We start from the raw sequence: 17488 nt of genomic DNA on the forward strand, positions 1-17488 counted from the left end.
GACAAATTTAATTCCAAAGAAAAATGGATTACATGATCTGAATAAGTAGTGGGAGGGATTTCTTAAGGAATTTTTACTTGACGTTAGTTAAGGACAGTTTCAATAGTGTTGTATTGTCCTTGACTGAGTGAACAATTGAAATTCAGGGTAATAGTTTTGTGATTCCTGAAAATGCCACTATGTTTTAGGTTATTTGTTGAGATAACTACAGGCTACATATAGTTATTCAGACGTGTCATGACACGTCTGAATAACTCACGCGTAACAATGATGCACGGTCTCAGATCTGAGAAAAAAACTTACTAAGAAATATTAACATCAACCCATTTTCTTCTTGTTGAGTGTGCTCTCTTCTAAGAAGAGCTTGATTGCTTGCTTACTTCTATCTATGAGTGAAATAAGTATAATTCAAAAGATATACTTATGCTAAAGCAGGCTTTCATTTAATTAATAAACTACCCTCCTCATCTTTTAAAGCGGCTGGTTAGAAGTCGTTCCGAGTTGGCGTCAGTTATATTTTAGTCATCAATATGCCGACGACGAGAGCCAGGCGACATGCGGTCTGGTGCTGTCGCTATTCGTAATAAGCAATTTATGGCTCTCCCGCCTCCGGATCTCTGGTAGTTTTATTGACATTTGCAATCTGAGAGCATTTTGTTTGCATAAGTACAGTAGTATGTTTGTATGCGCAATAGAGTTTTTAATCGAACATTTTTTTTTATTTAGCTTAGTTGCACAAAATATCGAAATGGGAACCCTCAAAACTATATATATTTTTAGTACTTGTTTACAAGGATATTACAAATACCAGAAAACAGAAAAAAGCAATCACACGAGCCATATTTTCAGTAAACCAAATAAAATCTTGAAAAGCAATCTTTATTGTTTCCTTAAGCTTTTTTATTGCCTTGGCGGAAACTCAGCGTTTTAAATGCTACTAAAACATATGATGCCCCAATAAGCAAACTTGGTTTATAATGCGAAGTAAATTATAGGTATATTGAAAATCTGTTAAAGACATTTTGTTTATTCCATTAAATGTAATAACTATTTAACATATACGGGGTTATTTGTAGGGTGGACCGGGGACAATTGTAACATTTCACCTTTAGCGGTATATTCTGACTTCATTGTTAATATTAGGGCAATAGTGCCAATATTAATTAATATTTAGTTTAGTAGATAATAGTTTAGCTTAGTTATTAGTAACATTGAAAACAACAACTTTTGTTCTATGACAATTCATTACATTTTACTTTCGTACAAAAATAAAAATATTTAAAAGGAGGACACTTGCAATTTGAAATTACAAGGTTACTACCAAATACAGAAATCAAAAAAAGTTGATGTTTAGGATGGGAAGGAGGCCTACACCGATATCGTTGAGTACGGAGAGAGAACCCCGTACATATGTGTACTCATAAGTGTGGTTACATCATCGTTGTCATAATATTACCACTTATATACTGGAATTCTATTCAGATATGGGTACCTTACGGCTCAAATTTATATTGCATAAAATAAATTATCTGAAAGGGTCACGCGAAGAAACTCACGTGAAAACGGTAAGCCTTTTCACATTCATTTCTTTTGCAAAGTCACTGAGTATCAGCTTTTAAGCATTACTAGCTCGCTTTTTTGCTTTGCTATAATGTCGTCGATAAAAAAACTCAAATCTTTTACAATTTTTATCTAGAACTATCCAGAATTATAAACTAGACTCACTGCTATCGACATTCAAAGCAGTGCCTTCAGTTATGAAAACGATCACGTTTCTAATACAAACTTTAATAGAACTAAGTACCTACGTCTGACATTAGATCGGAAAGTAATAGGCACGGAACTATTCTGTGTGCAGCTAATGGTCCTTCAGAATCTACCGTTCGCGATTCGCTCAGGAATCGTATGGAAATTGTAATCGCTTTACATTCGGGATCTGGTTATTCAAATTCGAGCATGTATTAGATACGGGGCGGATGGACTGCCGACTATTCAATATTCGTTTTATGCCTTTGTGAGCCTTCCATGGGTGTTGCCAAATGCTAAAATTGAAATAAGGTAAAAAATATAATATTCAGAAGGTATTCCAGATGATGTACATTTATTTTACCTACTCAGATAACAGTTTTATAAAGTAAACAAGGAAAATAAGAACCTCACTGAAAATAACACGACAAAAGGAAATCAGTCACATTAAGACTTAGAGACAGTTATATGCCTCAAATTATACAAACATTTAAAAAGGTAACGGTAGTATCTATAGAAGAATGGTGATGGGAGTATAGGAGGCGTCGCAGAAAGATAAGGCACGCACGCAGCTACTGCGAATTTCATCACCGCTGAGCCCCCGCGTCTTTATTTACTTTAGAGAAAAAAACAAACGCGATGTTGCCGAAAAAAGTAAATGCCGGGTATATTGTCGCCAGGCAAATAGGCAAACATATGCCTGGAACATGTGTATTAACTGTTTTCTATCATTGTCGGGGTGCCGAATCGGCGAAAACCCAATGCTTGTATTACTTGCACTTAAAAGTATACGATAAGTTGCCATTTACGAACTAGCTAGAACACTTCAATAAGAAAATAATTAAACGTATGCTTGTTGTCTAGAATTAAAGAGTTTTCCAAAGTCAGGATTGAGCCTATTCCGAATTTGGTAAACTTCGCCCAAAGCGTTTTACAATTAATGACCAAAACGATGTAATGATTATTAAAGACACGAAGGTTTGGTAGGTCAATGGGTACGAACTAAAAACGAACACTCAATCGGTCTATCACGAAAAAAAACATAATACTGAAGCCTATAGTCGACGACATGTGACGTTGGTTATAACAAACGTAAAGCTTTAAAGTCGGCAGCCACTCATCCTATCAATAACAAAAAGCTGATAACTAAAACCTGTTAAGCCCTAAAATTACGTATAGGCCATTTACTACTTTTATTATGAATGAGTATGTTCAGCTGGATAAGTTTCCATTCTCAGCGACGGGCTAATCACACTAAGCTGAGATTGACGTTAATTTCTTATGGCTTTCACAGTTAGGAGAGCCAGGGAAAACATCGATTTTATCTTTTAATGGACGATGTTTTAGATACTATATATACTTTGTCTTATCGTGTCGATATTTTTTTTATATTAGTACTATATTGACTTTAAACTGTATGTTGCCACCTTGACTGCGTTATCTTTGCTATTACAAATATTAGGGCACGACGGGCATGTGAGCAAGTGCTTGCAAGGGGCATCGCAGTCACTACAGTAGGTACACTCGTTATAATAAAACGTGAATTTATTTGGCATACTGAGACTATTAAATAAGTAAGATTTGACATGGAAGGTTAGATATGACTACCTAAGATTATTAATTTTCTCAGAACCAGAAAAGTTGTGTATTGGCCTAAAACATATGAAACCAACCACAGTAACATGTAGAAAACCGCGGATTACAGACTTAGCAAAGTAAATATTTGCACAGTATTATTATTTTATTCGAGTGCTTACGCGGAGACACGCGTAGCTCCTATTTTATACGATTCCACTTTTAGTAGTCCTGTTTTTATACCCACGTACCTACGTATACCTAGTTATGATGCTAAATCTGGTATAAAAACAGGACTACTAAAAGTGGAATCGTATAAAATAGAGGCTAAGCGTGTCTCCGCGTAAGCACTCGAATAAAATAATAATTATTGTCCACTTTTCATGCGAATTCGTTGCGTATAATCTTCACGTATAAATTACGCATAGTTGAGTCGTTGGACGACCTAATTGAAGTCGGTGGCGGCAAACATCGTATCACGCGTTATAAACAGATGCTGTGACGATGTACATGTACCTACATTATAATATAACACCATAATAACACTCCGGAATCTCTCGCACTCACGCTTTAGTAACATGAAACACCGTCGTTTGGCTTTGGCTGATCTGTATGACATAAATACGTCATGAAATAGCATAAGACATCAAAGCTGGAGGCTTCCGACGTTCGTATATGTAGCAAATTGGAATAAAGCAATAAATCACGCAAATCAACTCGTCTAGGGATACGCTTAGCTATTTATATTGGGCAATACCGTGTGCGACAATATGCCTGATAAAAAAAGGTTCGCTTTATCATGCATGGGTTCAATACGGGTTCTAGTAAACGTTGCGCTCATTCCGAAGCGAAATTTCGGCAAATGTAATCCAATTCCGACACCGTTCTCTAAAATAGAAATCAATAAAAGAAAACCTTTTGAACATAAAGTTGAGAAATCGCGAATCAGGCATGATTGTCGGGCGACGCGTCCCGGCTCCCGCTAGACCACAATCCGCGTTAAATCAACCACATTTTACGTTATTCCGTTGAATTACTTTGCGCACGGGAACGCTTTGTAGACAGATATTTCGTAACACGGCTTGGAATATATTTCTTTTGTTAGCGATCCCAAAACAATTATATAAAACAGCAAGAAAGATGGATATGTATTATGCATAAACAATAAAGGAAAGTTATTATCCTACCTACAAATAAAACAATCATTAAATCAATTTCATCATATGGAAGTGTCTGTGCAGACTCAAACCGTAGAAAGAGCGCCAAAGAAAACTGAAAAAGTGTTAATACAGCAGTAGCATCGAAATAAGCCATGAAAAATTCAAACACAAATCTGTCGGTTCGCTTCAGAGCTTTTCTGAAACGTACCTAATACTTAACGCGTCCACGCTCTTCAATTATTCATTGGGAATAAGTCATCACATATACCGTTCATGAAGGACAAACTTGTATTTTTACAGTTTCTCTATATAGTTTAGTGGTCCGCACCTTTCTCTGCTTTACCAGGAAAAGTTTCGCCGATTTATAAACGCTAATCTTTATAGTCCAGGACTAAAAAAAATTAGACCTTCTAAGAGGTCCAAAACACTGAATTTATATTTTTACTTTAATTATCCTACTGGGCAAAGGACTCCCCCAAAGTTCCATTCTGCTACCTTTGGAGATTCCATAGTCGGCACCCAGGAAGTAATGACACTTCTCGTATTGCATCCGACTGACGTGACCTGCCCAACCTCATTTGAGCGTGGCTGTTTTGCTCTTCACATCAGCAATGCCAATCATCGAGCGCACCATTGTTTTGCGCATTCAGTCAATGCGTTTAAAGCCCAGAAAGCTGCTATGTCTGCGAACTGTAGGTTACTATATCGATGTTGGTGCTTAAGTGATACTATAGGAAGGTCACCGATTCACGACAAGCGTTAGACGCAAGTGACGCGCTTGTTGACGCACGTGTTGATGCGACCACCTGCGTCTACTCACGAAGTTGTGTAGTTGGAAACGTGTTAACAAAAGTTAGGTTAAAAAAATGGTTAGGTTAGTCTTCCCCCGAACGGGTTCTCGCCTTGTCGTGGCGGGGGGCTCCAGTAACCGTGGACCGTACGGTGGGCGCTCCAAAGGACTCTATTCGGAGAGTCCATGCGGATGCGCACAGGGTGTTGCGGCAGAACCTACTAACAGATCCACCGGCTGCGGCGGCTGAGGGAACATCCTCTGAACTTCACAGTTGAGGGGATGTTGTACTGGGCCCCATGGCCCCTAAATGGCGGACTCGAAGGAGCTCGGTGCCCAGCGTGGAGGAGACTGGGATGGAGAACTCGTCTGGTGCTCGACGAGCTTTACATTTGGAGTTGAGGAGCCGTTCGTTGTGTCTCCCTTCTCGAGGAGGGGTTGCGCTGGACACAGCCAGCCGCTTGTGGAGGTACGGACGAGTAATAGCGCACCCGTTATCTCCACCTACAGCGGATAAGAGGAACACCCCGTGGGTTTAGTGCGGTCGGGCTGTTTCCCAGTATCACGTAACCCCGTCAGACGGTCTCAAACTGCGGACTTAGGAGGGTAACGGGTGGCGAAAGCCCCTGTGACATGGATCCATTAGGGGCAGACTAAGGGGAGTCCGTCGCTCGTTACTGTTGGACCCAAGATGGCGGCGTACGTGTTCCACGTCTGCCTCTTGAGACTGTTGACGGGGAGACAAGAACTCTCCCCAGGAAGCGAGATCGGGTTCGGCGCCCAGTCGAACCACTCACCGTCGGAGTCGCGAAAGAATGCGAAAGCCTCCCCGTGGCTCCAGCGTGTGCTGGAGTCACGATGAGGAGATGGAACTCCGTCAAATTTTAGTTGGTAGGCGTCCGACATAACCATTCACTTCCCCCGGGGAGGGTATCCGATTGTCTGACGTAAAAAAAAACAAAAAAGGTTAGGTTAGGTTAAAGGTCAGTCTAAACTTCTCGAAAATTTTTAAATCAAGGAATTTATACTTAAATGTGACATAAATATTTATTTTTATTGCACTTTTCAGAGTTAACATAATTATTTCATCGTGTTTTCTTCTCAAGTTCAAAAATTACTTCAAATATCTTCAGATAGATTTATGTTTGATTTACCTATATCTGTTTACTCCCAAGAGTACTAATCAACTGTTGCGTAGCGTGCAAGAGGCAAGGGACTGCGTGTAACCAGAGATTGCGGTGTCCAGTGTCGGCCAACCTCCATACGCACACATACACAGACGACCGCTTGAAATACACTTATCACCGTGTACAGCAAATAACATTCGCGTCCAATAGTGTGGTGAGATCGATAATGCTATTAACGGCAAGTTGGAATAATATTACCGAGAAAATATGGAAATTTACATACTGACAGCCCGCTGTGGCAAAACATGCATATTTACTAAGTAGCTGCGGGACAACAAGATTATTATGCAGATCTATCACGTGTCTTTCATATTATCACAACTACAACAACACAGTAGATAGTAATCGAGGCAACCATCTTATATAGAATTAGCATTTATATTGGCTGAACCGCGTCCTGCTCCGTACATCATCCCGTATCTGTCCATGACAAAAGCCCACAGAAATTTGATCACCGTGATGGAAAACAGGGAAAATTTAACCTTAACAACTTCTTTTTAGGGTTGGGATGAAAATGCGACTGAAACTTCCTGTGTGTGAAAATTATATTCACACAATAACATTTTTAAATAAGCTTATCATTAGATTGTCATGCTGTCTAGCACATGTTGTGGTTTCGTTTTAGTAAGCTTGTTTTGACCAATCGATACACTGTATAGGTATTGATGACCACTGTCCATTTTATCAATTTAACTAATAGTACGAAATAAAATAAAGATATCAATTACTTTCTTCTTCAGCCTAATGAGTGAAGGACTACACATTCTAGTACATGTACTCGCATTCAGAGAAAAAGCTCTTCAGAACGTGACGTCAACGCGGCCAATAGGTTTGTTAGCTTGTAGGTAATCACGTGGCTTCTACTGCCTTTCTGTCTGAAAATACCTACACGTAAGCAACGTACGTAACATCATAACTACCGTTTTCCACGTGACGTTCATCAGTAGACACCAGCTTTCCTGTTGAGGCATAATAAATAATCTTAAATAGTCCTGGTTGAAAATTCGTTTAACTCTAATGGAGAGCACTCTGGTGTGATTTTAAATCGAAGATAATTTGCGATCTCTAGCTAATAGTGTAAGTTAGCGCCTTCTTCGTTGTCTTGGCAGAGCAGAACTCGTGGAATATTACGGAAAGTTCTTCGTTGATTACCTAATAGACCATCTATGATTCTGTTTTATGAACGTTAACAACCGATTTTGTGTTAGGCTTTTGAAGCAAAAGAATTGTATGACTTCTTCAAGTTTGGTCATATTAGACCATATGACTTTTTAGGTTAAAAGATAATAATAGAATTGCTATAAAATATACGTAATGAAAGTAAATAAAGTAGATTCTCATATAATATTTAAATATTACTTTATTGGAGTGTACAAAATATTTCAACGTGTGAACGAGACAAAGTCTGAATTTACGCAAAGTGTACTGTAACAGTTTGTAAATATTTTGATAGACTTGTGGGCACAAGGTCGAGTCTATCCAACCATTTTGTTATTGTTGGTTGAAACATTGATCTAATTGGCTTGCCGACGACACCCGCTTGCAATCAATTTAAGAAATCATTGTACTGAATGTTTTACTATTCAAATCAATAATAATATGCAAACTGAACATCCGTTCTAGTTGACATTATTATCTTTTCCTCTTATTTGGTCGTAATTGAGTTATCTGATACCGTTATAGAGTTTCGCAACAATCTGGGTGTTTCCCAAGTGAGCCAACAAGTTGAATTTTCAGGCAAACACTTCAACCGATATCACTTTCAAGACTCGATGTCAGTCATGAACAGAAACGGTTCATTTGTTTTAACTTTCGAAATGATTTCTCGTTTTGGTATACCAAAGCATTTCAGCTTATATCCCAATCCAGACTCCACAATAAAGAGTATGAGTTAATTAGAAATCTGTCATTTCAATTTAAATTCACGATTAAAAGTACCAATACGAAGAATCCAAGCCCTACAAATAGAATATTTTCAGAAAATTTAATAATAAACATATATGAAAAGAGCACTAATAAGATTGTCTTGTCACAGGATCGGGTTCTTTTATTTCAACAAAGTTATTGAGATAACAAGGAGATGTGCTCCGTTGTGGAGTAGATAAAGAAAACAAGGAAAAATAGCGATGATTTAGAGATTATATGATCTCGAGGTCGTTAACCTCTTCTTACAAAAATAATGTCAATTTTGATTGACAGATTGTTTGTAGAAATTCAATACAGATTTACCAATCAAACTTGCATTTGCATTTCATTTTCCAACATAGAAGCGAAACAAACGAACTTACCAATGGTTCATACAGATACCGATGTCCGCAGCGTCGAGCGTCCCGCCAATTTGAAGCAAGCACCGAACACACGCATTTCTGTAACAGCGAGGTACTCCGCGATCGATACACAAGTCCACTACACAAAACGGTGCAGCTGCACGGGGCACGCCGTGCATCCGACGCTACCACATCACGAATTAATCTCAAGTTATTATTTTACACGTCCACTCATGAGAAAAGCAACCTGAGACGACCGCAACGTTCGAAACCTTAATACTTCCCTTCGCTGCAAATATTGGATAACAGCCTACGACAGAGCTGATCAAATGCCTTCGTTAATATTTTGCAATTTACTTAGAAAGTCAATTAATACTACGAAAAATACTACCTAGGCACCCACAGTCCAAGAGATAATTGAAATATTTCATTAAGAGACAAAATTGCAATTTTTGAAAATAACGACCCACAGAGATTTTATGACGCGTCAGGCGAGTACCAACAAATATGAACAATATGGGGACAGGAACAAGAATCGCGTAATAATAAGAGTCCTCGCGTGGGGATGGTACAGAGGGTGCATTGTGCACCGGCAAATTTCGGAAGGGCCCGATCGAAAAGCCCTTGTTTGTTCCCCCCGCACTTGCGCAAGATGCGAACCAGTTTTGATTTTTATGAATTAACCGTGGAGTTGGCCCGTTCATGAGGGGTCTTTCGTCCCACCGCGGTCACCCCGTTAGAATAGGTAATAAATACCGTCTCCGTGTGACCCAAAATTCTAAAAAAAATTCCAAACCTGATTTCGAACCCTACTCGTTGTGAATTAAAGACAAATAAATGGTCAGGGATTAATGATAAAGAAGTAAAGGGTTTTATTGATCTTTTATATTCGTAGTCTGCAGTCCACCATGAGATATTCAAATCATGTGTGACTTGTATTTGAACCAGTTAAAAATTAAATAGTCTTGGTATTTGACACTCATATTTTAATGATTTATATTAACAACAGAACAGTAAAACACGTTTCGTTTAAATTGCTGATGTTACAAATAATTTTGAAATAAATTAATACCTATGTATAGCGATCCTAACTCTAGACTGTGATATAAAAATCACTGTTTACCTACAGAATAAATAAGAATAAAATCACCCTGTACCCTGTGATATTACAATTACTTATTAACGATTGAATTAAGATATCAGTACGCATCTTAAATTGTATTATATACAGTACTCAGACCAATTACATTGGATATATGAAATGAGCGCGTCCCCATCATATGGCTCCATAATGTAATAGGTGCGCAAAAGTAAATAGGTGTACTATTTTAATTAACTGATTCAGTAAATCAAAGCGAACGTGCTCGCCAAAAGTAATGAAAGAACAAAAGACACAAAAAGGGACACATTTAGTGGTTACGATACATTACCTTGAAACTCATTTAATAATTAACTGTGCAAATTAAGTAAATGCTATAAAATATGCATGAAAGCAAGATCAGAGATTTGATTCCTGAACGAAATATTTAGTTCGTATACGTACTGATAGATGGCGTCAAAGTTGAGTTCACTCCTCTTTTAGCGCTGCGCTAGTGTATCGATTTTGCGTCGCTGCTCAGTATTACACAGGGAAAAAATACATTCCGAGAAAATTAGGCAAAAAACTTATCGACAGCAGTTAAATATAACAAAAAATAAACACACACGTGTTTATCAATGCTAGTTCTTCGAAGTCAAACCGCTTGGCATATAAGGAAGCTTGTTTTTAGTATTAAGAAATCGCTCACTTTATTCGTTTTTGGCAACACCGAAATGTCTATGAATTTGACCCCGAAGCTCGTGTCCCGAGCAGAGGAGAGTGTGGCGTAGGCCCTTCGTTTTTGATCTTCACCGTGTTGAAAATTGTGTAAAATGGGCACATAATAGGTAAATAACTTAACATTTAGCGATTTGCTCCATTCATTGATGGTTTATTCTGAGAAGCTAATTCAATCGTTAGAATTAATCGCCGCCGCGAGCAGTCCACACGGGATACAACTGCTAAGAATATCGTTGAAATTCGTGCAGTGATCATTTTATTGCTGTATAATTCAATTTCAGTGTTATTTTTAAATTAATGATTGTGATTTTGTCAAGTCGCTATTGCGGGTGCGGTACGGATATAGATCATAAGCATTAAGTGGATTAAATAAAATGTCCTCGGGTTTTTGGTGAATGTGTTGAGACAATGGTGTATCGATTATTTTGCGCTAACGAAATGTCATCCCGGTGCCGTAGTGTTAATATTAGAAGTCTATGTTTGTGGCCACGATTACTATTGTCTAGGTATCTACGCGTTTTATATTGAGCTTGCAGAACTTCAATTTAGAATGAGTGACCAAAATAGTGACCAAGAATCTCATACGGATAAAACTCGTGCGCTCTTGACAATATCTATTTTTTGAGCATTTCGTAAGTGGAATTTATTATAGTCACTGCTCAAGGAAAATATAAATAGCTTTATAAAAAATATACGCTACGCTAAACAAACACGAAATGTGTTTACATGTAAATGTCTTCGTTAAAATGAGAAGTTCAACTGCTACGAGGTTGAGAGTTTAATTTTGTTCATCATAATTTTCAATGTAAAAATGTCTCACTATTGATCAGAGCTTATACATTATTTAAAGGCACCGAGCAAATAACTATTCGTTCCTTTTCTTTTATTTGCTAAGTTAGTATATCTTAAATATAATCTTATTTTTACTACTGTATTATAAATAAAATATTTAGGTCAAATATTGAATCGAAACATATTTTTTTTTATTATATTCAAGGAAGATAACTTGTGGGTAGATGATTTACATCTCGTAATCTGATACAACGTGTTTTGAAAATATTAAGATTAAAAATGTATTCGGGCTAATTCCATAAAGATTTGAAACAGATATGATATTACTAGCGCACATAATTATTAATAAAATGTGGACTTTATGAGGAAGTTTCTGACTTTAATCTAAAGATGATTTACATCTCGTGCGTCAACGTAATCGTCATCTTAAACGACGCCTTTTGAAAACGTTAAAATAATAATTTTACTTGTATTTGACCTAATTCCGCGCATATTATATGAACTAGATACGATATGGCTGGCGCACATAAATTAAGAAAAAATAAGATTTTATATACATATAATACAATCTTTAATTCTATTTTTGTGACCTTAATCTAAAACCATCATCTACATGATACGAATGCGTATCCTAATGCATTGAAAGCTCTAAACCTTGTTATAGGCTTTGACTTCATAGGTTGAAAGGCTTCAAGAATCCTAAATTCAATCTTTATAATTCAGATGCGTGGTAAAAACCGCGAGGGTGCGACCTCATTTTAGCAAACTAGGCAGTGCCGATCATAGTGATTTATATAAAAAAGAAAACAAAACAATCATAAAAGCAAAAAGTTAATAACGCTCAAAACGTTGCTCCAAGAGTCACTCCACTGTCACATGACTGTTTTGTATTTTAAATGATAATGCTAAGACGTTTATATTTGTCGTGACATCGTTATGATAATTATATTGTAATTTTATTCGATTTTTTCTTGTTTCAGTTATCTACTGTGACAGACGAGATCCGTGCTCAAGTCTACTCAGCTAGTTATCTTACTGAAGCTGGTAACGTAAGTACATTGTTTTAAGAATGGCCAACCCAAACCGTGACGGTGTTAGCACTCGCTTCTCCGATAATTATGAACTGAAAGAAGAACTAGGAAAGGGAGCGTTTTCAATAGTGAGACGAGCTGTTCAAAAATCGACTGGATTTGAATTTGCTGCCAAAATAATCAACACTAAAAAACTCTCATCTAGAGACTTCCAAAAATTGGAAAGGGAAGCTCGAATTTGTCGGAAACTACAACATCCCAACATTGTGAGACTGCATGACTCTATTCAAGAGGAACATTTCCACTACCTCGTTTTTGATTTAGTGACTGGAGGAGAACTGTTCGAAGATATTGTGGCTCGAGAATTTTATTCTGAAGCTGATGCGTCACACTGTATACAACAAATATTGGAATCAGTACACCACTGCCACCACAATGGAGTTGTGCATAGAGATTTAAAGCCTGAAAATCTTTTACTAGCCAGCAAGGCTAAAGGAGCCGCTGTGAAATTGGCTGATTTTGGATTGGCCATTGAAGTTCAAGGTGATCAACAAGCATGGTTTGGATTCGCTGGTACTCCGGGATACCTATCACCTGAAGTCCTTAAAAAAGAGCCATACGGCAAGCCAGTGGATATTTGGGCATGTGGTGTCATTTTATATATATTGCTTGTAGGTTACCCACCGTTTTGGGATGAAGATCAACACCGACTATACGGTCAGATCAAAGCCGGGGCTTACGATTACCCATCTCCGGAATGGGACACAGTTACTCCTGAAGCTAAGAGCCTGATTAATCAAATGCTGACGGTAAATCCCAGCAAGAGGATTACGGCGTCTGAAGCGCTGAAACACCCATGGATCTGTCACCGCGAGCGCGTAGCTTCCATGATGCACAGGCAGGAGACTGTAGACTGTTTGAAGAAATTCAATGCCCGTCGCAAACTCAAAGGCGCAATCCTAACCACAATGCTTGCTACTCGCAACTTTTCTGGAAAATCCATGGTGACCAAGAAAGGCGACGGTTCGCAAGTCAAGGAATCGACTGATAGCAGTACTACTTTGGAGGATGATGATTTGGACAAAGACAAGAAAGGTGTGGATCGTTCGTGCACTGTTATATCTAAAGAGCATGATGACGACGCGCTATCAAAAGCAGACTCATTTGGCAAAACTCGCGGAGACAGTAATGCTTCGTTACGCCGTGCTGAAGTGATTAAAGTCACGGAGATTCTTATAGATGCTATAAACAACGGAGATTATGACACGTATTCCAAGCTATGCGATCCTAATCTGACCGCATTCGATCCTGATGCATTAGGTAACTTGGTGGAAGGTGTAGAATTCCACAAATTCTTCATCGACAACACCCCGACCCATGTCAAAACTAATACAACCATTCTAAACCCTAGAGTTCATCTCCTTGGGGATGACGTAGCTGTAATAGCATACGTTTGCGTGACACAAAGTGTGGATGCAGAAGGCCGACGAGCTACACATCAGACACAAGAGACTCGCATATGGCACAAACGCCACAACAAGTGGACGGCGGTACACTTCCATCGCTCCTAACTAGTCCCTTCTTTAACGCTGTGCCCAATGCCAAAGGGTCGAGGTCTCCCGAATCAAGCTATTTGTAATGGCACCATTGCAAATCCTGTAACTTTTCAAAATATTCAATAGATTCGGAGACCTCATAGCTAACAATCCTTCGGCAGCGACTTAAAAATATATAAAAAATTTAATATCCAATTCTGCTATAAAATTACACGAATTTTATTAGAAATTCTTTGTAATCTCAAGGAATTAAGTTAATTACATATAGGTAAATGTTATTCTACACCAGTATAAGCAATTCGAAAGTTACCTCTCATTCTGATAACGTCACTTTATAAACTCCTAAGGTAAAGCATAACAATGTGGCTAAAATGTGATACCGTTTAAATATCCAATGCTTTGTGCTAGTTATTAGAATGTAAACCAAACCTGATCTCGGGCACAATCGAAGATTGTCAACGAAAGTCGAACTAAATTGCTGTTATTCAGCAAGATAAGAAATCTCACCGTACTGTCAGATCTGATACTAATGAATCTACATTGTAAGTACCTACCTATATAAAATCAGTAAACTTTTCAAGGTTTAGAATTATTAGCACATTTCTCAGTAAGTCTCTCTACATTTTTAACTATGAATGTTTTGTCGTGCTTAAAATGGTGTTCTATTTGTTATCAAATACCTAGTTAGTAAGATTTAAGTAACTAATGATGCAGTTATTGGCACTATGCACCCAACGAGAGGACTTCAAAGTAGTGTAACTTTCTAAATACCTATAGTATATTACTGATTTAGTATTCCCTCAACTAGTATTGTAGCTAGAGCGGATTTATTGTAACGTTTTAAATATTTTAAGTGAATTATATCAATTTCGTCAATTTTAGATTTTAACGTTAATGTTATTATGCTTTATTTCCGCGTGATCATGATGTATTTGTTATATTTAATTGTTCCAAATATGTTGATTTCTTTAGCGACATTTGTTTTGTACCTGATTCAGTACCATAATTGTTTATAATTGAACAAATGTACGTATTAATCCTAGCTAATAAATTTTAAAGTGATAACTGTGCAAAGGGTGGTGACGGGTGACGGTAGTTGGTTTTTATATTTCACGATAAGAGGAGCTTGTCAACAGTGATATTAATGTGTAATGTAAGGTGTATTTGCACAGTTTCACTTTTGAAATGTGCTTTAAACTATTGGATCTATATTGCTAAGTCTGCAGTAAATTCAGTATTTCTTAGAAATATAATTAGATTGTAAAAGACCTTTAAACCACGTTTTTACAATTTTGTAACATATTTTAATATAGTTAGCAAAAACTTGATTTGTAACGTCAAAGTTGGAATTGTATTTGTAAAATGCATTGCATAATATTAACTTATATATACTTGGAAAATCTGGCATTTTCACAAAGTATACCGAGAGAACACAGTTGTGCCATTATCATTGAATTTAGTGCCAATAACTGTAATAATAAAAAAACTGTATTCTAGTCCCTATTGTTATGCATATTTAGTATTTAATCAACGTTTTTTAATTAATTTTGAACATATACATAAATAGTAACTTACATTATGTACATAGATATTGATTTGCACACAGCATGTTTAAAAGTGTTGTTTTCAAAGTAAGCTAAATATTGAATATTTCTTTATTAATGTTTATAATGTTCGTTATTAGAACACATTGAATTTATTTATTTACTCCTGTTATAGTTTGGCTCTCCAATGTAATATAGCGTTTTGCAATCGAATTTATGAGGGAGTTCGTGAAACAGAGGGCGCTCACACGTTAAACGTTCTTGGTATGTATTGCGTCTGAAACGTGACGCATGCACAAGGCGTTCCGACGGCTTCGGTAAATGTATGGGATTTTACAAAAACAGAAGTGAACGTGAATAGTGTAAATGCGAGATCGCCTCCTGTTTGACGAGTCCTTAAGGGATGAGCTCACTGGATGCTAATAGGTATCTTTCGACATGTTTTTGGGCTCTAGCAACGTCAGTGAAGTATATTAACCGTAAAAGAAAAGCGCGTTAGTTCCCTGAATTCTAGCTCTTAAATGTGTAATGTACCACGCTAACGTCAAGTAACAATTAGCTAGTCGATCCAGCTAAAACTAGACAAACGCTTCCTTAAAAACGAAAGCACTAGAACCTAGTGGGCCCTACTAACTGAATGGTAAATGTAGGCAATTTATCAATGTCTGTTTTTAAAATGTTTCTATTTTTCAGTCTTATATGATTATGGACCCGTTAAGATGTATAGGTACATTTACAGTTAATTAATTCAAACTTTTTACCTACTTGTAAAAGTCATTAATTATAATAATATTTACATCATATTCAAATAAAAATTTTCATGTCCAAAAAAACATATCTATGGATCAAATTTTTATTTATCATTTTTGTTTTCATGATGCACTTAATATTTTAAACAAAACCAATGGCCGGATTAACTTCCCAGTGACATGCACAAATGTACCTATTTAAAGTTCTTCTAGATAACACCGTGAAATGGGATGTTGAGCCAGAAACAAACTATGTATACGTCTTCCCTCAACAGTGTTCCAAAGAAATGCCAATAGAATTTAAAAAGAAAATTGTTCCGAATCAACTTCAAATATAAAACTTACTAAACTTCTTTGAAATATTAAAAAATAGCTCTCCGCAAATTGTTATATAGTGCACATTTACCCTTTGCATGCATTTATCTCACCGGCTTTTACATTTAGGAGGGCTTTTTTAATGATATTGAAATTTTTCTATTGGCTGCATTTTAATTACATCTTTCAATAAATAACTTCAATAAATTTAAATTGTTTTAAATCGAAAGTATACATAATTAAATAAATGTACTTAAATTGAACACTCCAGGTTACCATTTGCATACCTCACTTGGTATATAAGACCATAGTGTTTACCGTGTGGCTCAAATGGTTTCCTGAAATTGTTATATCTTAGATAAAATTACCTATGTATTATATGGGTGCTGTGCAATATGTTAACAGTTTGTCACAGGATACCTACTTATAGTAAAGAGCATAATAAATTTGTTGTATAATTTAAAACATTATATTGTAGTAACTTGCTGGTACTTCTTTATAGTAAAATCTTGACCATTCAGCTAGAGTTATTGTAATGTGATTTGTGTTAAATTTTTATCTAAAGGAGAATATGTTATATATTAGGGCATTATTTAATTAACCTATTCAATGTAAGGACTTTTTAGGGTGTGTTGAATTGTTTAGTCGAAATTAATATCAAAGTTGCACCTATCTAGATTGTGATTGAGATTATTTTTATGTATTTTAATATTAAAACCAAAGTATTTCATACCTGTGTACTTCAAACGCACCTCATTATTTCATTTAGAATTCGCTCCTTGTTAAGAGAACTAAGTTTTTGTAGAATAATTTTCAAATGTGAAAGTGTAGTTGTATTAAAGAATTATCGGTAAATTTGTATTCAACATAATTTCTTGACCTCTGCATTGCCGATTGTCATGTAACATTCTCTAAAATAAAGTTCTTTTGATCTAAAATAGCATTTTAATAATCCTA

General features: G+C 36.7%; 1 protein-coding gene across 2 annotated transcripts; it reads left to right on the top strand.

Annotated features, from left to right (window-relative positions):
* The first annotated feature begins 10529 nt into the window (after positions 1–10529).
* Positions 10530–17427, top strand: LOC113236448 (calcium/calmodulin-dependent protein kinase type II alpha chain). 2 transcript variants are annotated; one of them, XM_026472516.1, is made up of 2 exons: positions 10530–10651; positions 12317–17427. In XM_026472516.1, the coding sequence occupies exon 2, from the start codon at positions 12406–12408 to the stop codon at positions 13936–13938; it is 1533 nt and encodes a 510-aa protein (XP_026328301.1). In that variant the 5' UTR covers positions 10530–10651; positions 12317–12405; the 3' UTR covers positions 13939–17427. The 2 variants fall into 2 exon arrangements, with proteins under 2 accessions (XP_026328301.1, XP_026328302.1); XM_026472517.1 differs by lacking the exon at positions 10530–10651 and adding an exon at positions 10738–11050.
* Positions 17428–17488: the final 61 nt, after the last annotated feature.

Source organism: Hyposmocoma kahamanoa, unplaced genomic scaffold (genome assembly GCF_003589595.1).
Source record: "Hyposmocoma kahamanoa isolate Upper Pololo Valley unplaced genomic scaffold, ASM358959v1 92, whole genome shotgun sequence".
NCBI classification, from domain to species: domain Eukaryota; kingdom Metazoa; phylum Arthropoda; class Insecta; order Lepidoptera; family Cosmopterigidae; genus Hyposmocoma; species Hyposmocoma kahamanoa.